Raw genomic sequence first — 22,405 nt, forward strand, 5'->3', positions numbered from 1 at the left:
TTCAGGAGAAAAGTTCTGAGGCATATGCACGGCGGATTATGCCTGTAATTCCAGCACTAAAGACACTAAGGCAAGAGACCTGCAAATGCAAAGCTATCCTGGGACACACGGCGAGTCCCTGTCTTAAGTTGGTAATGATCTCAAATCCTATTTGTTTAATTGGAACTACTCCAGTCAACTGAGGTGACAAGTAAACCATGACGAGAAAAATCTTCCGACAGAATTAGTCCCAGATGGTGGTAGTTCAGGTCTGAAGGGAAGCTAGGAGGCTGGTGATGGGGCTCAGGGCGTCTTCTGAGTGGGGACCACTCAAACAGTATTTGTAAGGACAGGTGGCTTAGAGGGTGGAAGTGGAGGGCGGATGGTTTGTTTGGTCATCTCGGTTACTCTCTGTACCTGGCTTTTCTACACACAGACACTGTTGATTGTAAGGGAGCTGAGGTCCCTGAGGCACTACAAGCTGCAGTTTCTCAGCCTCTGAAACTTCTGACCTGAGTATCAAGGCGGGGAAGTAAGTATGAGAAGCGGGAAAGGCTCTTAGCGTTTCGGTGGGGTGTGTTGGAGATGCGTGGCTCACACGCAGTGGGCTCCCTTAGAGCGCCCAGTTTTTAAAGGCGTTTTCCATCACGGCAGGCTCTTGAAGATGGGAATGAAAAAGTCATTCCAGATGTGGAGAGCTGTGCGCTTGCTGTCTTGACGTGCACTGCCTGTCTTTTCAGAAGGAAGTGAAGTGCACTGTGCCTCACTGCTCGCTGACTCCCTGCCTGCTGCAGTCTCATTCTCTGTGGTGGAGCGCACTTCCCTTTTTCTTTATTACAGTTTACTTCATTGAATAAGACCTACTGTTCTAGCTTTTAAAGAAAGATTTATTGATTTGATAATTTTATGTGCATGTGTGTATGCCTGCATGACTTTATGTGTGCCACATACACATCTGAGCCCTGGAAGGCCAGAAGAGAGCTTTGGATAAAGTTGTAGGTTGTTGTAAGCTTCCATGTGGGCTGACCCAAGCCTACTGTAAGGGTAGAAAATGTCTTTATGTCCTTAATCACTCAGTTTTCACTCCGGCTCCTAGTCCCCCCTCCTCCTTTTTTTAAGTATGCAACTTTGTTTTGTTTTTGTTTTTTGAGACAGGGTTTCTCTGTGTATTCTTGGATGTTCTGGACCCGTTTTATAGACCAGGCTGGCCTCGAACTCACGGCGATCCACCAGCCTCTGCCTCCCAAGTGCTGGGAATAAAGGCGTGTGCCACCACCATTCCTGGCTCAGTATGCAACTTTTAATCCTTAGTTTAATGAGGATAGAAACTGAGTTTATGATTTTCACAGAGACTAATGTCTGGAATAAATAGTAGTTTGTGTTATCGCGGACAAATAACAAAAACAAACAAATCTCAGATAATCAACAACAAACAAGACACACAAAAATAACAAAACCAAAAGCTTACACAAACAAAAACAGAAGAGGTTTTATTCAGAAGTACGAGACTTTTATAAGGACTGTTTAAAAAGTCAGGTAAATATATTCTACATGCATCTGGCTTCTGAGTGTTTTAGTAGTAGGTAGATATAAATGCCAATTAAGAGGGACACAGACACACATACACACACACACACTCCGTCTTTCTCTGTGTGTCTATCTCTGTCTCTCTCTGAGTCTGCCTTTCTCTGTGAGCAGGAAGTGAACGTGAATCAGCCTCCTCTACCAGCAGAGTAGGAGGTCTGTACCCTTTGTCTCTACGGAGCTGTGAGGAGCCACTGGGAATAAAGAAGAGCATGGCTGCTAAGGTCTCAGAAAGGTCACACAGGAAGTCAGTTGGTTGGCCAGGCTCATAAATACCACCAGGAAGGGAGAAAGTTATTTTAAGTAAAATGCATCACCTTGCTAAGAATGATGTTAAAATCTACAGCTTTGAAGTTTATGCCTTTGGAACAGTAAATTATTATATATTTTGACACAAACTTCTTTTTGAATCATTTTGGAAACTTGTGGCTAGTATACTACTGTAGATAGGATTCTAAGGTAATAAGTACCATAACACCCCCTGGCCCATTTCTCTCCCCCGCCCCATATATCCAGACACAATAGTTTGAGAGTTCGTAAGTATGATAACACATGACCTCAGCTTGTTAGCTTTATTTGGAAAGCAGAAATGTTTACACATGAATACAACTGGCTTGTGCGTGCATCATCACTGGGCTTGAATATACCAGTAAAAAAGGCACGAGTGTTATGTACCTTGCCTAAACTGGATCCTTGGTAAACTTTTAATATTTGTTTTATATTTATTTTTAAGTTATGCATATCTGTGTCTGAGTCTATGTACATGCAAGTACAGGTGCCTGCCAGCTTGTTAGATTGGATTACTTGGAGTTGCAGGCATTTGTGGTCAGTCCAACACAGGTGCTGGGAACAAAACTCAAGTCCTCTGCAAGAGCAGTATGCATTCTTAGCTTCCAGGCCATCATCTCCCCGGCCCTGAATTTTAACTTTGGAATTAAAAAAAAAAAAAAAAAAAGGAAACAGAGGCTATGTGAATTCAATCTTGAAGACATATAGAGATGGTTTTCATAGATTTTGATGTCAGTATTTTTAAGGGCATGATTAAAGGCAATGCACTCTGTCACGTGCTAAGTAGTAATTTTAACCTATAACTAAATTCTACATGAAAATAGGATTCATGAATGTAGCAACAACACCCTACCCAATGTATGAATGCAACTTATTTCTGTGGGCTCCTCAGGTAGATGGAGGAGCCTGATGAATGCAAACGCTGATTCACGAAAAAAAAAAAAAAAGTTTATACAATAGTTATTAATTTTCTAGGATCTCCACAAGAGAGCAAAATTTAAAGAAATGACCACATCATGAGACTCTCATACATTCTAGACAAAGAATACTAAGTTTGTGAAGAAACAATGACACAGTGGCTATCTCAGAGAGTGCTAAATTCTAGGGTTGTTATTAAGGAAGAGTGAGATGGTGGCGGATACCGGCCTACCTACCGTAGGATGAGGATGACCTCAGAGTCTGTTCTCTCAGCTTTATAGAATCCCCAGTTGCCAACCTCCAGGGGGCCAAGGGCATCTTCCAGCCCTGCTCTGTGAAGTACGTCCTTCCCCAAAGAATCTTCACAGCCAGCTCTGTGCAGGAAGGTTGGCCAATGGCTCCTTCTGAAGCCGTTTCAGAGGGCAATTAGCAAGGTGACAATTTGGCATGCTCTGAAGTGGCCTGTCTTCAACGCCTTCATAACAGTATTTGCTAGGTTCCTACCATGTGTCAGCACTGGGCTCCAGACACTTGGTGACTGGGCAGAACACGGGTGGGAGAACAGTATCTGCTCTGAAGGAGCACACACTCTAGAAGTAAAGAAATGTCTCTGAGGGACTGAGGGGAGGATGATGGGGGCTCTGCCCTGCAACCCTGGAGGCGCAGGACTGTGCTGCTGAGAGGGGCCAACAGAGGATCAGTGAGCCTGCACCTGCTGAGGCAGAAAGTCCCTGCACACAAACCGAGAACTTAGTACCAAGTAACCTAGGCCTCTGTGCACATTGCATGGGATGGTGAGTTGAACGGAAATTTGTTTGGCTCCGTCTAGAATACACACTCCCCAGTAGAAAACCCAAGAAAGCCAAGTCAAGGCTCTTCCTGAGGCTGATTAATGTTCAGCGTTTTTGACTGGGAGGCACACGTGTGCCCGCTCACTCATTTTCAGGCAGTACTCAAGAGACTTCATCATCAGCTTTCTTCAGTGTCTAAGGAGAGGCTCAGGTCAGCTGAGTGTAGGGGAAAATGAAATAATTAGAATTATGGAGAGATGGGAAACACTCTGCTGAGCTTTCTTCGAACAATGGAAACGAGTGAGTCATTTAAAAATGATGTAGTTTTTATTAAGACAGATTCAGCTCATTTCCTTTGAATGCTGGTTTTTGCTTTGTTTTCTCTCTCCCCTTTTTAGGCTCCTTAGCTCCATGCAGGAAAGGGTGGTTCGCTTTGCACATGGCTGCATCCTCAGTGTCTAAGTCCTAAGGTGTGCACTGAATACTTGTTGAATATATAAAAGGAATGTCAACTCAGAAATCCAGGACTAGCAGGCCAGATGCAAAACGTAGTCTGTTGTCATGATGACCAGGAAATAGAGCAACATTTCTGTGACACAGCTAACTTCACAGAGTATCCTTTAACTTTCATCTTGCTTGGCTCTTAAATATTTCCTTAAAAATTTTCTCTTTTGGTCAGTTAAAATAACATTTGTTCAAAATGTCTATTTCTACATAGTAAAGATGAAATAAAGATTTTTTAAAAAATCAAAAAATTCAAATTAATAGAAACACAAATAGTTGGTTCTGAATGCTATTTTTGAACCGAATCTGGATTTCAGATGGCACCTTAGCAACTCAGGTTTGAGAAGCTGCACAAGCTACGGATGAAGGAAGGATGCCCTGCTATTTCAAGGTTTTTAAAAACTTAGAATCTTTAGAACTTCTTTATCCGTCCCTTTCTCTTTCTGTGTAGGAACTGTGAAGGTTTCTGGAAAAACACTTTCTAACCTTGGGATCCTGGGTGTGGATGGTGTCCTCTGCTGCCTGCATGGTGTGTCACTATGACTGAGTCTGCAGAAGGCCCGCGCTTCCATGTCAGAGCTGTGGGCGTTTGCGTGACATCATCCTTACTCCGAAGGGCAGGATCCAGCCGTGCGCAGACCTTGGGCTTAAATTTATGAAGCATCCCTGCTGGCTCAGACAACCTTGCTTCTCCCAGTGTCTCCTGCGCCCTTGGCCTCAGGACCTCCAGAGGCCACCCGCCGCCACCCAGAGACACCTGACACACCACAGGCCAGTGCACTCCTCCCTCTCTCGTCGCCCCGCCCAGGCGGACTCAGCGCCCGCCGAGGCGTGTCCCTCGCTGCCCGCCGTAGCCCGGCGCTAGGCCGGCCGCCGTTCCCAAGATGGCCGCGGCGCGCACGGCTCCTGCGGCGGGCTAGAGGCGGAGGCGGAGTCGAGTCACTCCCGCACCCGCTGGCTCCGGGTCTTCCGCACCAGGCTGCAGCTGACGACCCTCCGCGGTCATGCGGGGCTCGGTGCACGGATGAGAGACGCCATTGCCGAGCCGGTGCCCCCTCCTGCCCTCGCCGTCACCCCTGCAGCCGCCATGGAGGAGCCGCGGCGACCGCCGCCGCCACCGCCGGAACCCGAGCCCGAGCCGGAGTGCTGCCCGGCGGCGAGGTGAGTGCATGGCTGCAGCCGCTCCTTGGAGGGAGCCGGGTGGCGTGAAGGGGGCGTGGGGTCCTCGGCTGCGCGCGCCAGGTGGGCGCGGAGCATCCAGACCTCCGGTGGCGGGAGGGGCGCGGTGCAGCACGGACCGTGTGCTCGGCTTCCGCGCGACCCCTGCCGGGCCCCGAGGCCAAGCTCCCGAGCGACCCGGGACCTTGCACCAGTGCCCCCGGGGCCCTGCTGCTGCTGCAGACTTCCCTTGCTTGCTCTGGGCGCCGCCGCCGCTGCAGCCGCGTCTTGGGCTGGGATCTGTGATCCGACAGTAGGAAGGTGGTCCCCCTTTCTTCCTCCAGGAAGAGGGAGGCGTAGAGCCCCTCAGCTCCTTGCTCCTTCGTCCCTTCGCACCCGGCCTCCCAGCCTTCTGTCCCCAGGAAGAAGCTTCGCTTAACTGCAGACTAGTTTCCTTGCTGATGTCCTTTTACTAGCCAGATGCAGAGCATTGCGCACATACAAACTAAGGGTTAATGTGTGAAACTTTGCTACCGCAGGGAGCTCCGGGATGGAACTTTGGTGCCCAGAGTATCTGTTGCGTTCTGTTCCATAGAAGCGCTGCTAACTACTAATAAGAGTCTTTAAGTTTTAATTGGGAGGGTAAATTCACCGCGCTCTGGTTTTTTTTTGTGCTTAAACGCCCGTCTTTTGCATCCCGGGATAAGCTTTGGCTGCCCCCTGCCCCCTATAGTGAGAACACTCCCACAGCTCCTCCTGGCTTAAGGTCTTGCCCTATAATCCCAGGAAGAAGGCAGTTAAAACGCTTTGCCTTTTCCTGCTTGAAGAAATAGCGAGTTTATGGTTGTAGTGGGACCTAGACACAGGAGCCATTCACATCCTTACTTGTCACCACTGGGTTGCCTGTGAGGATTTTTATTTTTTTCAAAGCTGTGAAAGCCACTGCTTTACGTTTCTTAATTTCAAGATCTGTGACATCTTAAAGAGATATTGTCTTTAAAGAACTGCACAGGGTGCTATGAGAATTCTTCCAACATTTTTTAGAAGTTTTGTCAGAAAGTTCATAATTTTCTAATTGTATTAGTTGTTGAGCAATTTTGACTCCTTTTAAGCATTAGCTTAGAAATAATAAATGGGAGTCCTTAATGCTTAAAATGTTTTACCACTTAACCATTGCTTCTGTTAATTCATTTAATCTTTACAACAGTCTCATGAGTTAATTCGGCTATTCATCTCCTTTACGTAAGAGGAAACCGAGGCAGAAGGTAAATAGCATATATAAAGGCTAACAGCTCATAATAAACAAAGGTCTGGCTGCATAGCTTGTGCCTTAATTATCATGAGGAAGAGGGATGATTTCATATCCACAGACCCGACATTATAATTCTGTGTAACTGTACTCTGGGGGAAAATGGACTTGAACATTATTAGTTAGAGGTGGAAAGGGCAGAGGAATAAAAATCTGTTGTAAAAACGCTTTTTTTTTTTCCAATTGATAAAACAGCTTGCCTTCCAGCCAGGATTCTGTCTCATTGTTATAATAAAAATAGGTCAGGACGATGGGCTTCTTCCAACTGTAAGTGAACAGCAGTGTACGGAACAAGAAGATCTTTGAAGTATTTTCCTTAGCAACATTGCAGTTAATTTTACAATAGCAAATCTGCAAAGCAGATTCCTTGGTGAAGCCATTGCTTTTTGCCTTTTTTTTTTTTTTTTGCTGCAGTAACTGACACTACCTCCTCTTCAATAGGCAGGGGTGACCTCTGGCACGATTCCTGTAGATGAGTGATGATGTTGCAGGGGAGCCCCAGTTGTCTGTGTGCGGTCTGCCTTCTTTACTGTTCACAGGAGGCTCGCCCGCACTATGCCCAGTGCCTCCTCCAAACACGCTGGCGACCACTCATGTGCTACTTAGTGTCCTCAGATTAACTGGCTTTCTGGCATTGTTGTTCATCTGCGGTGTGTGTGTGTGTGTGTGTGTGTGTGTGTGTGTGTGTGTGTGATTGATCAGGAAGGCTGTATTAGCGCACAGGTCTTTTGTAGGAGTCAGGCCTGTACATGTTGGCTTCCAAAGCCGTATGGCAAGCGCACCCCTGGCAGATGCCAGCAGCGCCCAGGACGTCTGCTGTGGGTGCGATTTGCTCCTGAGTTACGCAATGATGGAAGAACACAAAACAGGGTGCCAGCTGACAGTGCTCTGACAGTCGTTGTTTTAGTGTTTATTGTCCGATGTGGGGTACTTCTGATCCATATTTTTGGTAGACAATTCATGAAGATGATTACGGTTGTTTATAGTGAATAAGCTTTTTAATAAACATTCTTATTTCTTTTTCAGGCATCTGGGTCACTATTAAGGGATCCTGATATTGCTTAGGAGAACTTAAAGCTTTGCATTAAAAGAGTTGTGTTACACACGGCCTCATTGTTCTCACTTACTGACCTACAATGTTAGGAAATCTCGTTATTCCCTTTTCCAGCCAGCAGCTTACTCTGTGTAGCGTGGTTCTTCTGCGTTCACCTCAGAAGATGGGTTTTACTTCTTAGAAAGTCTGCGCATCCTCACTCCTGGACAGTCTGCTCTCTCTGTCACCTCGAATCCCTTCCTGCAGCTCATGTGTTTCTGTCTTGACTCAGGGTGTCACCGACAGCTAATCATCCTGCTCCAGACTGCTTCCTTATTTGTTGTGTGTCTAACCTTAGCTACTAGAACAGTAGGTGCCTTAGTGGAGGCGGCGGTGGGGGAGCGGGAACGGAATGGAGGGAGTAGCTTTAGACAGAGGAGCAGCCAACTGGCAGCAGTGACCAGAAATGCTCCGGTAATGGCAGAAACTATGCCCTGGCGTGGGTATGACTTGACTGTCCCTGCTTCCTTTAATTGTCACTTCATGAGGTCACTTTATTTCCTTCCTTGGTGCCTTGAAAATCTTGTTCTGAACTCTACTGAAAGATGGGGATACACAGATCTTGCCTACTTAATGGGTAGATTGCCTTAACAGCCTCCTGCCAGTTAGTTCCTCATTCCTCCAGGATTATCTGTGCATTGCAGTCTCCTATCTTCACTGTCCCATTAGACCAGGTGGTATGGATTCTGCCTAAGAACTTAATGTTGTTTACAAGTTGGCAGGCTGTTGGAAATGCTTTTGTTAAGGGGAAAATGGAAGCCAGGTGAGGAAAGGAGATTGGCTGACAGGTCTTAGTCTTTCCAGGTAGTACCTCATTGGGAGCAAGCAAGTGCAGGTTCTGGGCCTTGGCTTTGTGGCCATGGTGTCTCCGAGTAACTCTGGCTTGTAGAAAAACCCCACTATCTGTAAGAGGCTGATCTCAAAGGACCCCATCATTTACACCAGCAGACTGGGAGGTAGGCTTGCCCATCTTGAGCACAGCCACTGCTTTCAGTATGAGAGACAAGGGTCTTTCTTGACTTCACACAGGCAGCTTTCCCCATACCTCCTCACACATTTCTCTCATTTGGGTCACGTAATTTGTTTTTAATCTTTAGTCTTACTCTAGTTAGATTATGGCAGCTCTTGTTTTTTCTGCTCTGACTTGGGATGTAGTATGTCCTTAGACATAGTTGTTAGGAAAGCCTCAGTGGGAGGGTAGAAATTTTTCTCCATAATGCCCATCTCCCACAAAGAGGCCTTTGGAGTAGTCTGACAGGGTGTGGTGAGGATGTCAGTATCTGGTGCTTTCTGAGGTGTTTGTTGAATATTGTATTCATAAAGGATCATGATAATATGTGGTTTCTCTGGATTTAAGTCCACATTTTAAAAGTTAATTAGAATTCTGTAGCTATTAAAACCATGCCATTAAAGACATGTAGTGACATGGCAAGAGCACACAAGTGCACACAAGGCAAGTCTTCTTGGTGGGACGTGACTATTTTTAGAAAGATCCCCACATACCTTTACTGTCTGATGTGCCCTCCTTTGAGCTCAGTGTAGGAAGCTGATCACCAATAGGATTTGCAAAGGATGGTTCTGAGTCTGTCCTCTGCCCTGCCTTGCACTTGGAAACACCTCCGTCTTCATGTGCATGGACCCATGTGCACTGCTGTTCTGCCAGGAGGAATGAACCCCGTACCAAACCGTGACCTTAGGCTTATTTCCTGAGGCGTGTCACGTTGGATCCAGGGGAAGGAAGTTCTCATCTTGATGACTGAAGTGCATCAGGGGAAGTCGAGCTAACTCCCAGAAGCTGCAGCCAGCCCCACAGAGGTGGTTTGGTTTCAGATGGTGATGAAGACCCCAGAGAAACTCAGAGGCTGTGAGAGGCTTTGGCAAGTTAGGTCCCTTTCTGCCCAGTGGATCCTCCCTTTGCTCTTTGGTTTGACCTGTGACTAATGAAATCTCTCTCTCTCCCCCCCCCCCTTTTATGGTATGTGCATGTGTGCATGCATGCACCTATGTATGTGTACATGTGAAGGCCAGAAGGCAATGGTAGTATCTTCTATTGCTCTCCAGTGTAGGTTTTGGGACCCGGAAATTCACCATTTCTCCCAAATTGGCTGGCTAGTGAGCTCTCTGTATCTCCCTGTCTTCCCCCGGCCCCCACCCCAGCACTGGGGTTACAGATGTCCATCATGCCTGGCCTTTATGTGGGTGCTAGATTCAGTTAGGCATCTTCAAATCATAATACATAGCCCATTCACGTTTGAGAACCCACACACACAGAAAAAGACATTGGAAACATGCTAGCTTTTTTCCTAAAGCTTTTCATAATGAGCATGTTGTATTTTCAGATAACACATAATCATAGGACCAAAATCTGTGTGTGCAAGAGCATATGGTATGCGCACATGTGTGTTGGTGCATGTGCCCACGCACGCTCATGCAAAGGCTACAGGAGACTATCAGATGCCTTTCACCTTATTTATTTGTTTGTTTGTTTCTCTAACTAAGTCTGCAGTTCAACATTTTGGCCAGGGTGGCCATTCTACAGGCCCCAGGATCTGCCTGGTTCTGCCCCACACCCCAATGCTGCAGTTGCTGGCATGGCAGCCGTACCTGGGTGCTGGGATCTGAAGTCAGGTCCTCTTGGTTTCACAGCAAACACTCTAATTAATCACTGCGCCATCTCTTTAGCCCCGAACTTTTAAAAAAACTGATATCTTTATTTGTCTGTCAGTCTGTCTAAGGGCGTCTGCTGCTTGTTTGCAAGTTTCCTATGGGGACCAAAAGGCTGTGTTGGAGCTCCATAGTGCTGGAGTTAGAATCAGTCCTGAGTCACCTGATGTGCAGCCCTCAAATTTCTAACTACTGCATTTATTATTTTAAGTCTCCTTATTTTGAATTGTTATTAAAAATTGAAATGTATGAGTACCAAGAATATTGTTACCAAGTTTTAAATGAACTTAAATTTTATCTTATTAATTTTTGGTGCGTGTGAGTTTACCCGAGTTGATTAAAGCAAGCTGGTTTTCTTTAACCCCTCAGTTCACCTTGCATTAGCGAGTACTTCAGTGGAAACAAAAGAAAGATCTGGTCTTCTGAGGGTCTTTCATATTTCTGGAGAGCTTATCTAAAGGCCAGAGCTGGATTCCCCACAGGTGTGCCCTGTTAAGAAGCTTCCTCTGTTTTCCATGGCATATTTGGGGATGGCCTCATTTGAGAGGGACATCACTCTGCTGACAGAGGGTGTGGTCGGAGTGTTCTCAGATCCCTGCAGAGCTCAGCCTCCTGTAGCAGAGTGTTTGCCTCTCAGCATGTGTTTGCTGACAGCCAAGTAGAGTCTGGCTCTTCCCTTGTAGGCGCGTTCATTTGCCCTGTTTTGCAGACCTCAGTGGATGTGTTGATCTCCTTGATCTTACAGAAGGCACATGTTGATAAAGCTGCAGCGAGTGCTGTTAAGAATATATTAGGCATTCTGTCAAAGTGTTTCGTAAATGGGTTTCATGTCAGCGCTATTTTAGAAGGACTAAGCCATCTGTAGAGAAATGTGAACCCTGAGCTATGAAGCTGAACAGGTTGCTGCTTTAGGGAGCTCTTTGCTTGTGAGCTGTTTGAAGATGCTGTACTCAGAGTTTTGACAGAGGGCTGTTAGGGGACAGCCTGGGCTGGCTTAGAGAAATTAGGAGGCGCTGTTAAACAGTTTAGTCTCTTGGTGGGGGAAATTTTGATTTAAAAAAAGTCCTTTAATACATGTATTTAAAATCTGAAGTCTATTTTTTTTTAAAAAAACAATTGTATTCTCATATAGCTCAGGATGGCTTCAGACTTCCTTTGTAGCCTAGGATGGTCTTGGAAATTCTGTTGTTTCTGCCTCTTTCAGAGATGTTGGAATTGCAGGTGTGTGCCACTCTGTGTAGTTTATACAGTGTGGGGATTGAACCAGGGCTCTGTGCATGCATTTCACAGTGACCCTGTGTTTCTCATGGTCTTTGTAGATGTTCATCTCTCTTCTTTTATACTGTCTTTTCCTCCTGATCTCTCCCCCTTTCCACGTGATTATCTATTTTGTCTCACAAAGAATTGAAATAATTTGTTGACAGATATTTAATTAAGCATATACTGATGCAAGTCTTGGGACTGATAGGCCCCTGAGTGTGCATTTCACCCAGCATCCCAGCTGTGAAGGGTTTAGAGGAAGCTGAAGAAGCTCATGCTGCGCCTCGCTGTGGAGATGAGAAGGAGCCATGAGCAGAGACTGCAGCTGCACCAGGCTGTAACTCAGCACCAGGTCCACAGACTCCTGCTTCTCTCTCCCTGAGCCCAGGGTGCTCCTCAACCCTCTGCCTCAGTGCCGGGCCTTAGCTCAGCCACAGGAGCAGTGCCTTGGCACTTATGGTGTGCTCTGTGTTCTAGATCAGTTAGGCTTTCTAGCACCAATTAGAGGAAAGAGTCTTTCCAGAAAAAAAAAAAAAAAATGCAAGGAGGGAAAAAAGGAAAGACCAAAAACCTCTCTACGCCAGGCGGTGGTGGTGCGTGCCTTTAATCCCAGCACTCAGGAGGCAGAGGCAGGGGGATCACTATAAGTTCAAGGCCAGCCTGGTCTACAAAGCAAGTCCAAGGCAGCCAAGGCTAAAGAGAGAAACTCTGTCTCGAAAAAACAAAAACAAAACCAACCAAACAAACAAAAGAAACCTCTCCACTCATCATAGCCCACTTCCCCCCATGAAGATGTAGGGCCAAGGGTGTAGACATGCCAGAGCTCAAAGCTTTTACATCAGGGCTAATCTCATGCAGACTGTGCTTAGAGCAGGCAGCTCAGACATGACCTACAGTGATGCGTTGTGCAGAAGTTTCAAAGTGCTGTATAGTAGAATAAATTTATGAAGCATTTGACCCTGTAATATATAATTACAGTAATTATTCTGTTGTATTATGCCTTGTTCATTATTACCTACTGAGTTTATTTTTAGACTCACCAATGGATTGGGACTTTGATTTTGCAGTACACGGTTGCACTAAAACCCAAAAGGATGCTGTTGTACTTTTTATATTGTCCTTTGAGACTGAGTCAGGAGAACAAGCAACAGTATTTAGCCACCAAGGGCCTGCAGTGGTTTGCATGTGAGATTTCCTGATGCTGGTGGTATTGGGGAGGTTGTCGAACCTTTTGGGCATTAGTCCTACCTTTAACCCCCTAGGGCCATGACGTTGAGATTTGAAACTTCTAAGCTGACTGGACTTCCAGCCAGAGCTCTCTGCCTCATGGTCTGACAAGATGTAAACAAGCCTTGCTCCAAGCTCCCCCTTACCACAGATGCACTTCCCACCTTGATGGAGTGTGTTCCCTGAACCGTGAATCAAAACCCTGAGTCTCCTCCCTTAAATTGCTTGTCAGGTGTTTCTCACATGGACAAGAAAAGCAGTGGCAGAGATTGTCCTTAGAAGTAAGGTCATTGTTGTGACCATGTGATCTGTAAGGCCGATACTATGATCATGGTCTGTAGGCCATTACTGTGACTGTAGTCTATAGGTCGTTACTATGACCATGGTCCTATAGGCCGCTACTGTGACTGTAGTCTGTAGGTTGTTACTATGACCATGGTCCTGTAGGCCTTTGGAACTGGTTTGTGGGAGGAGTGTGGAAAAGTTTGGAGCTATAGGCAAGAAGGCCCAGAATGTTGTGAGTAGGATGCTCTTCTTGGAGTTTGGAAGACCAGGATGTCAGTGGGCATGCAGACAGTCCGAGCAGGCTCAGGTGGCTTCAGGGGAGGTCAGGGATCTGCTGGGAACGGCACTAGTATATTAAAGATGTCAGGGACGTGAGCTCCCATGGAAGAAAACTAGAGTGAGACTGCAAGATAGTCACAGAAAGGGAGTGGATGCTGGGAGTGAGTCCTGCTGAGCAGGGCATCAAGGCCACTGCCCTGCTGCTGCTTACTGCTTCCAGTCAGGTCTACAGAGCAGAGCAGAAAGGTGTGTAAAGGTGAGAGAGTGTGAGTGAGTTTAAAGCTCGGACAAAACTGCTGTTAAGTGCTGAGGTCTGAAGGTTTCTTTTCTGTAACTGAGAAGAAAATGCACTGTAAAGAGGGACCATCGGTGTCTGCCGGGCAAGACCCCACCTTTGAAGGCCTGGGGTGCAATGCTCCAGCAGGATCAGCTATAGCCATGTTTTCCTGGCTTCAGCTGTACAGGGACTCAGAGGCCACCGCAGCTGTGGTGAAAGGTAACCTCAGCCTGCAGTCAGACCTTGGTGTTGTCATCCTTGTAGTACTGGTTTTGTGTGTGGATCAACAAATGGAAGAGTTACAGGTCGTGGAGGCTTACACCACGGTCCCAGGCTGAGCTAGGCCATGTGCAGTGGGGTTGGACTCCTTGTGTGGAGCTGGTCAGTAGGCTGTCTGTGACGCTGTGGAGTCTAGGTTGACCTGGAGACTCCAGTGTGTGACAGATGCAGGAACGTGGGGCCCCTGTGCAAGAAAGCTGAAGGTACCAAGTGGAGATGGCCTGAGAGAGAGTGATGCGCTGCAGGCATCACAGCCCTTTTGGAGTGCGGGAAATGTCACCAGGAGCCCCAGGTTCTGGAGGTGGCGCTTCAGGCTTTCCATGTGCCCTGCTGTGCTCCAGTCTTGCTCTGGTGTCTTTACATGCTGCCCTCCCATTGCTCTCCTTTGAAACGGGAGCTTTCACTCCATGCTGTTGTGTGTTGGAAGTCTGTTAATCTGTGTTTTGATTTTACAGGGGTTGGGTTACAAAATGGCCTCAGCTCTCAGAAGACACTGGCCTTTTGAGCAGTGCAGGAACTGTAAGACTGAGGCCTTTTGAAGTATGGACTAGATTGGTTGCCACCCTGGATGGCCACATGTCTGTGGGGTCTATGGCAGAATGCTGGGGCTTCAGTAGGAAGTACCTTCAGCAGGCTCACATGTGTGAACAGCTGATCCCCAGCTGGCGGCAGTGTTTGGAGAGGTTGGGAAAGCTTTTGTGGCCTTGGGCCTCGCCGGCAGGGGTAGGCTATGGGTGCTGCGCTGGGCTTAATGCTCTAGGCTGGCTCCACTTGTATCTGGAGCTCTCTGAATCCTGTTCAGTGAGAGTTGAGAAAAGCCCACCTCAAGCCTCTGCTGCCACCATGGGGTGGGTGGCCCGGGCAGTGCTCCACCCTGATGGGTGGGTGACCAGGGCAGTGTTCCGCCCGATGGGGAGCCCGGCTGAACTCCTGTCCTTAGGTTGCTTCCTGTCAGGTACCTGGTCACTGTGTGGAGAAAAGTTACTGGAACATGGATCAAGTTCTGAGGATCATAGGCCAGATCCTTATCCCAGACTTCAGTGTCACGAGTGTCCTGGGGGACAGGTAGTGTCAGGCTGCTGTCCCTGAAGCAGAAGGGACTCCAAGACGTAGGCTTTATTTTAGAGACTAACACTGTGGTGAGTATATGACCTCCTGAGGTGGTTAACTCACTTTTCTCTAAAACTCTGACCTGTGTTTTAAATTTTCCAAATAGTGTAGTCCTTAAAGATGAAAAATGGGAACTTAGTTTTCTCTGGTGTGTGTGTGTGTGTGTGTGTGTACATGAGAACACACATGTAGGTGTTAGGATACAGCACTGTGGCCTTCTTCCTCTCTCAGGATTGCTTACTTCAGGCTCACATCTCTCTGTTTGTGTCTTTGCGCGCTCTAGTTGTCAGCGAGAGTGTGTTACCGGCTGCACTTGAGCTCCCTCACTCTCACTTGTTCATTGTCGTTTGCCGTAAATAAACGAAACTCCTTGAGGGCCAGGACAGGAGGTTTCGGTGCTTCCTCATCTCATTTACTGGCAGCGTGCAGACACACTACCACTGGTAGCTTCATTTCTTTTGAAAAACAAAACCAGTAATGGCATCTACTTCATAGGCTGCTACTAACTTTTCTATGTTAGGTGTTCAGTATTAGTGCCATTAGTATATTTCTGTTTTGTTTCTTGTGGCTTAAGATAAAAGGAAGTGGGAAAGCCCACCGTAATTGTCTTTGAAAGTCATCAAATACCCCTTGGAACTAGAATTTGTTTTTTTCATCATTTGTAGAAACCATAGAAATGAGAAAGTAGATTTTGAGGGGCCTAGCTTTCCCCCATCCTCTCTTTGGCTCCGCTTGTGATACCCCCTGCCCTGCTGGAAGCTGTGCAAGGTGCTGGGCAGGGCCTGAGTCATGTCGCCAAATGCTCTGCTGTGACTACGGATGAAATCTCTTGTTGCAGTGGTGGGGACAAAGCCAGCTTTTTCTTTGGAAGTTTTTAGTTGTTCACTTAAGTGGACATTTTTGTATAGCTTAGATTAATGTGCTTTTCAGTTTTTAAATTTTTACACTATATTTAAGAGTATTTTTTTTCCTTCACATTGATGTAGTTCCTTTCCAGAAAGTATATGAGGTCTGCTTACTAAATTCAAGTAGTCTAATTACTTAGAAAGGCAACACAAGTCCATTGTAGAAAAACCGGGAAAAGTCTGAAGATTCAGCAGCCTCTGCTCCAGGCCGCCTAAGTCCTTGTACTTGGCATTGCGAAAATGATGACTAGCAACCGAATTGGTCACTCTTTGACGTTGGGTTTACATCATAAGTCTGTTTGCTCCCAGTTGATAACTCATCATGTCATTCTATAGGACATACGATGGCACGCATGCCCTTATGTGTATAACATAATCGATTGACTTACTTGGTAGTACATTTACATTTTCAATGGTTTGTAACATGGTTATACATTAATGACTTCATTTTTAAAGGATAGACTTCTTCTAGTTCTTAAAATAAGAATTTTAAAGCTCTTGGGACATGTTGCTACATTTTTTCAACTGAAAATGCACCTTTGCTGTTCTGCACTCTGGTGTGAAGGACAATACACTGGATGGTTGAAGTACAGGGTCAGTCCTCTCAGTTTTAGGAGTTGTATCAATAGTGTGTTACTCTGTTTTTTTAGCAGTACATGAAATACCTATGGCAGACCAGTTTTATAAAGATGCTTACTTGACCCAGACTTCTGTAGGCCAAAAGTTCAAATGTGGTGGCACAGGCTGCAGGCACTGCCCCTGCTGGCTTCATCACTTTATGGCAGATAGCAACGGCTGGGACCTGGGACATGTGTGAGCAAGAGGTCCCATTGCCAAACAGGAAGGCAGGGTGAAACTGGAGTCCGGAGAGAACTACCTTAATCCCTGTGGAGAGCACACCTGCAGCCGACTTTGGGATTTCCCACCAGGCCTTGCTGCTTAGAGGTCCCAGCATGTTGTAATAACTGCCACTCTGTGGACAAGCTCTCAACACATGAACACATGGTGGGGGCATACCATATCCATGGCATAGTGTAAGGGACGAGGGAAGGGTCGTTACTCAGCAGTACTTCAAACAACCCATAGTCATCCGTGTCCCCCACGCCCCAGGTCTTTGGTAGATCTTGTTCTACTTGATTTCAGTCAGTAGTCTTGTGGACCCATCTGGGAGTTCCAGAAATCTCGACTAAGTCCATTGGTATTTTCTCAGAGTTGTTCAAACATGCATTCAGAAACCTGTACCCAAAAGTACCTGGCATAGTCTTTGCACAGGCCCTGAGACAGCCCTGACAGCCTGCCCTGGTGGAAGGCAAGTGTTCTGGCCTGCGGCTGGTTGCAGGTGCTGTCGAGATGCAGCAGAGGAAAACAGAAGTGAATCTGTGGCTGTGGAAACTTCGAGTAGCTCACAGCTTGCTGATGTGTAAAGTGTCCAAGGCCCAGTGGGGACTGCTGCTCAGAGTAAGGTAGTTATTACAGATGCTGGCTGCTCCTACCAATGCCAACAGAATAAACGACAGCCCAGAAAGCTCTGGACACAGTGTCGTGAGCACTCTGATGAGCCCAGCGTTTAAGGAAGCTAACCCTGAGTTGCATCTAGTTCCAAAAGTGGACACGTGATCTTTATGGAGGAAAACTGCTTAGCTGCAATCTTCAGTGTAAGATAGTCTAAGCATATATTAGATTACACTAAGAATCTGTCAAAAATACCAAATACAGAATATACCCTGACCACTGTGAATGTTAATATAAATCTAGAGGTTACGTTATATGAGTTCTTAAAAACAGCTGGTGTAGAGGATGCTGCATTCATATAAAATAAGCTGAGGCCAAGTGATCATCTAAAAGCATATCTGAAATTATGGCTAATAATAAATACCGAGCATAGTAGCACCAGCCCATCAGTGTATGTTACAGTCAGTGTTCACTGGAAACTTATACAGCAAGCAGTTTATGAAATCTTTTTTTTTACTTGTGCAGATTTAAATAAAATATTTTATTTTACTTGTGCACATCAGGTGTGTGTGAGTGTGTGTGTGTGTGTGTGTGTGTGTGTGTGTGTGTGTACAGATTTAAATAAAATAAAAATACTTTGTTTTACTTGTACACATCAGGGGTGTGTGTGTGTGTGTGTGTGTGTGTGTGTGTGTGTGTATAGTGTCTCTTCTGATTGGATAATTCATGAAAAGTAGCATCAAACTATTGCATTTGTTTTAAAATACTGCAGCCAACCAAATCTCTGGTTTTCCAGGGGCCTTCAGGGAAATCTCAAGGATGATTTTAGGTACAGAAGCTTTATTTGTAATTGATTTGGAGAAGGCAGAGTCTACAAGTTTTCAAGTTTGAATACAATGGGCATCAGTTGACATGAACTGTAGTTGGTTTTATTCTTAGCCAAGGTACAACAGAATTTTAAAAAGTGAACTTAAACACATGACATGTAAAGGAACTAAAGAGGCTTGTTTTCTTTTGTAGCCAAGGATATAAGTCAGTGTGTAAGCCACAGGTGGCACACAGGACCTTTGCTGTGTACGTAGGTGGTACAGGAGGTAGGGTGACCCTACCAGTCTCCGTTAAAGGCAGGCCAGTAATCCAAGAAGCCTGTCACATGACAGCACAACCAGATTGTAGTTTTATATGGATATACTTTGATTCTAAAACAAGAACAAAGAAAAATTAGGAAAATCGGCTTTGATTATGAGAAGTAAAATCCCTTTTCCATGAACCTTCTGTAATTTTGTACGTCATTAACAGATTCACATGTATGTACCTTTTTGTGGCATATAAAAACAATAGAGGCTTATAAACCTAAATTATGGTTTAATAATTAGTGTTTTCACACTTTCCCTTAGGCATGGTCTAGGTATATCCAGTGAGTAGCCGTAAATCAACTGTCCAGTACCAGTGAGGGATGGCTCAGTGGGTAAGAGCTCTAGCTGCTCTTACATTGACAGGTTACAGCTAGGGACCTGGATGCAGTTCCCCGTACATACACAGCAGTGTAGGCTTTGAATTTTTAAAAACATACTTTATTTGGGGTTCCTTAATGCATCTACCTCCCTTCCAACCCACTGACTCTAGGTAGGAGAGAAAGAAGGTTAGTAGGGACAGGGGATGTAGACCTGCTTAGACTCAGTTCCTCTGGGCAAGTCCATTCCTCACTGTTAGGATTCCAGAAGTCCAGTTAAACAGCAAACAGCAGGCATCAAATGCAAAAGAATCAGCAATAGCCTTCTCAAAGTATTCTCTGGAGCATTTCTAGGAGCGTCTGAAGTGACCCTTCTCCCCCGCACCCTAGCTTTCTGAGTCTGCACAAAGACGTTTTCCAGCTAGCAAAGACCATGCCCCCAGCACAAAGCAGTTTCCAGCTGACAAAGATCACGCACCCTCATAGCTGTCATCAGCTGTGGATAAACTAAAGACAATTTCACATCCCACACTTGGGATCAAAACAAAAGCATATTTACATAACATAACCAAAACTTCCACTATACAGTGGCTTCTAACTATCCATATCTCTAGTGTTAGGGGCCCCAACACGTTCTTCTGGCTTTTACAGGCAGTTCACGCACATGGTGCACACACACACATAACATTTAAAAGGCTTTAGGTTACCTAGAGATCAAGGCAGTACAGTGTTATTATAATAGAGTTCATTAGATAGTGATCAGGCTTGATTAAGTGTGAATTTATATTCTTCTTGTTGTTTTTTGAGACATGGTTTCTCTGTGTACCCCTCACTCATTCTGTAGACCAGGCTGGCCTTGAACTCAGGGATCCACCTGTCTCTGCACACCACCAGGCTTGACTAAAAATAGGTCTGATTTTGTTTTTGTGTTTATGAATTTATATCTGTGTTCTATGTTAGCGTGTTCAATTAGTAAAATTACAGAAATTCAGGAAGGATGCATAGAAGAGAAAATTTTCTATATAATTTAATTGGGAAAATCAAGGCCAAATGTTTTTACTAAACCGACGAAATAAATTTGTTTTGTTTTCCAAATAATTGCCTGAGTATTGTGAACTTGAGTTCTTAGTGTTTCTGAGTTAGTTTCTGTAAGACACTTCCTCTTATTCCCCTGATGCTGAACTCAAGATTCATTTTCCCTTCATTTCGGGCAGTTTGTAGACACATGATTTATCTGCAAGGCACTTAGAACAGGCTCCTAGGAGATACATTGGAGACAGGAAATACAGTGAGAGGCAAAGAGGCCTCTGAGCTTTAGACATGGAAGTAAAAACTTACATGCCCAGGTAAAACATTTTAGCCATGATGAAGCCTAGACACAGTACAAAATCTACTATGTGCTGACTGTGTGCCTGGTGGGCATGAATCTTAATTGATTTGAGCTCCAATCATAATAGGTAGGTAAGTAGACAAATCATATGCTTTGTCATCTTTCAGCAGAGATGTGATCCCTGCTACCCACCCATTAATCTGTTTATAGAGATTAGCAGATGATCAGACCATGAAACCCACAGAATCGCACAGAGAATTGGCATGCCCATCCTTTACTTTTAGGCCAGTGCGTGAGGGCCAAAGCAGAGGAGGGACCATTCACCATTGGCCCTGACCCCAGGCCTCACACAGAGACCCTGAGGATAGGGTCTTCATCCTGTCAGCTCTAGCTCCCGCCCACCGCTGGCAGAATGAACTGGGTGGTCCAGGTGACTTTATTAAGGGAGAAAGTGCTCATTAGTGAGCATGAATAGAAAGCAGGGCTTTATGAAACCCATGAGGCACCGCCGAGGGAGGAAGGTGAGTCCTGGCTCAGGACGTGGCCAGCCTCTGATTACTCTTTGGAACACAAAGGTATTTCTTGTCTGTCATGCTCAGAGCTCAGATGCTGTTCAGCACATATCACAAGGGACGGACATGCGTCCAGTTCTCTGAGCTCCATGTAGCACTAAGTATCTTCATTTGGGTCAAATAGCTGAAGGAGTTTATTTTAATGTGGTGGTTTTGCATACGTATATGCATGTGCAGTACATGTATTCAGTGCCCACATAGGCCAGAAGAGGGTGTTGGGTCCCCTGAAGCTGGAGTTGCAGATGGTTGTGATTTACCTACCATGTGGGTGCTGGCCATCCAACCGTGATCCTTTGCAAGAGCAGGCAGTGCTCTTAACTGCTGAGCCATCTCTCCAGCCCCTGAAATATTTTCCCTAATTGTAAGTATCTGGACATACATCTTTATGGAAACTATACAGAAAGTTTTCACATTTCAAGTCATCTCTTTGGTCCTGTGAACAGTGCTTAGACTTCACTTCTGACTTCCGTTCACATACTGTTTTAAAATTGAGTTTTGGAGATTACTTCTTCAACTGTCAGATCTTTCATCTTCAAAGTGCATTGTAATTCTGTGTATCATTAAATTTATGAATCATTACATCACATTGTAATAGTGCTTGTTAAATATGTTGGTTGTAGGATCTAGGGAAACATCAGAAATTTCAATATTGGAAAATGTGTTAAAAACTAGTGAAGTATGGTTTTAAGTCTTGCTTTAACAGGCATTTTAGTGTGGGGTATATGTGTCTGGCAGGGCAGAGCCATTGGCTCCCTTCACATGGCCCTGATGACGTCACAGAGAGCAGAATGCGGGACAGGGAAGAAGAAAGCGTGGCAGTGGTTTTACTGTGCAGTATTTGGTTCAACCTTTATCTGCCAGGAGGACTTGTGTGGCAACCAAATAGCATTGTCACCGCTCTTTCTCCTTTCTCTTTCAGGAAGAGTTTGTGAAGTTTTAATTGACTGGTTAGTTAATCTGAGGCAGGGCTCTTGCTGTGTGCTTAGGCCTGGGCCTCATCATCTTCCTGCCTCGCCCTCCCAGTGCACTTTGTGTCTTCCTAACTTGTTGGGCTTTCTAGCTGCTTCTGGTCCGTTTCCTGTTACAAACTTTGTTAAATGCATCTTTTTCCGCTCAATTTTTATGTATGCTCAAGTTTTTTTTTTTTTTTTTAATGGAGTAAAATTGTGGTGTGTATGGTCTAGCTTAGTAAGCACAGGATTTTCCTGTTGAATTGTATGTAGCGGGGGCCTAAGACCTTTTTATATTGCTAAATGCTCGGAGTATTTGTGCTAGTTTCTACTGCAAATACCTAGAGTTTATTCTTGAGGTATAGAGATGGTTTCAGGGGTCATTAGGCTCTGGCCACACAAGCCTGATAACCTGTGATTTCCAGTCCCCACATAAAGGTGGGAGGAGACAATCAACTCGACAGAGTTGTTCTGTTCACATGTGTGTTATGGTGTATGTGTATGCCACACACACACACACAGGCACACACATGCGCGCGCGCGCGCACACACACACACACACACACACACACACACACATTTTCTGTGAATTTTGCATCACACATCCTAATCCCACTCGTCTCCCCCTTTCCTTCTGTCCACCCTCCACCCTTGCAACATCCCCCCCCAACAACAATAAAAAAAATCTCACTGTGGAAGCTGTAGTGTGTCACAGTGTGGTTCATAGTATACTCTCTT

At 45.5% G+C, this 22,405-nt stretch overlaps 1 protein-coding gene across 2 annotated transcripts in view; it reads left to right on the top strand.

The window, feature by feature from the left end:
* The first annotated feature begins 4,924 nt into the window (after nucleotides 1–4,924).
* The window catches only part of Map3k4 (mitogen-activated protein kinase kinase kinase 4), a 90,171-nt gene continuing 72,690 nt past the window's right edge, over nucleotides 4,925–22,405 (top strand). For both annotated transcript variants that reach the window (XM_051164622.1, XM_051164623.1), the window contains exon 1: nucleotides 4,925–5,225. In XM_051164622.1, the coding sequence (XP_051020579.1) occupies nucleotides 5,089–5,225 (137 nt within the window). In that variant the 5' untranslated portion in view covers nucleotides 4,925–5,088. The remainder of the gene's footprint in view (nucleotides 5,226–22,405) is intronic.

This window comes from Acomys russatus, chromosome 21 (genome assembly GCF_903995435.1).
Source record: "Acomys russatus chromosome 21, mAcoRus1.1, whole genome shotgun sequence".
NCBI classification, from domain to species: domain Eukaryota; kingdom Metazoa; phylum Chordata; class Mammalia; order Rodentia; family Muridae; genus Acomys; species Acomys russatus.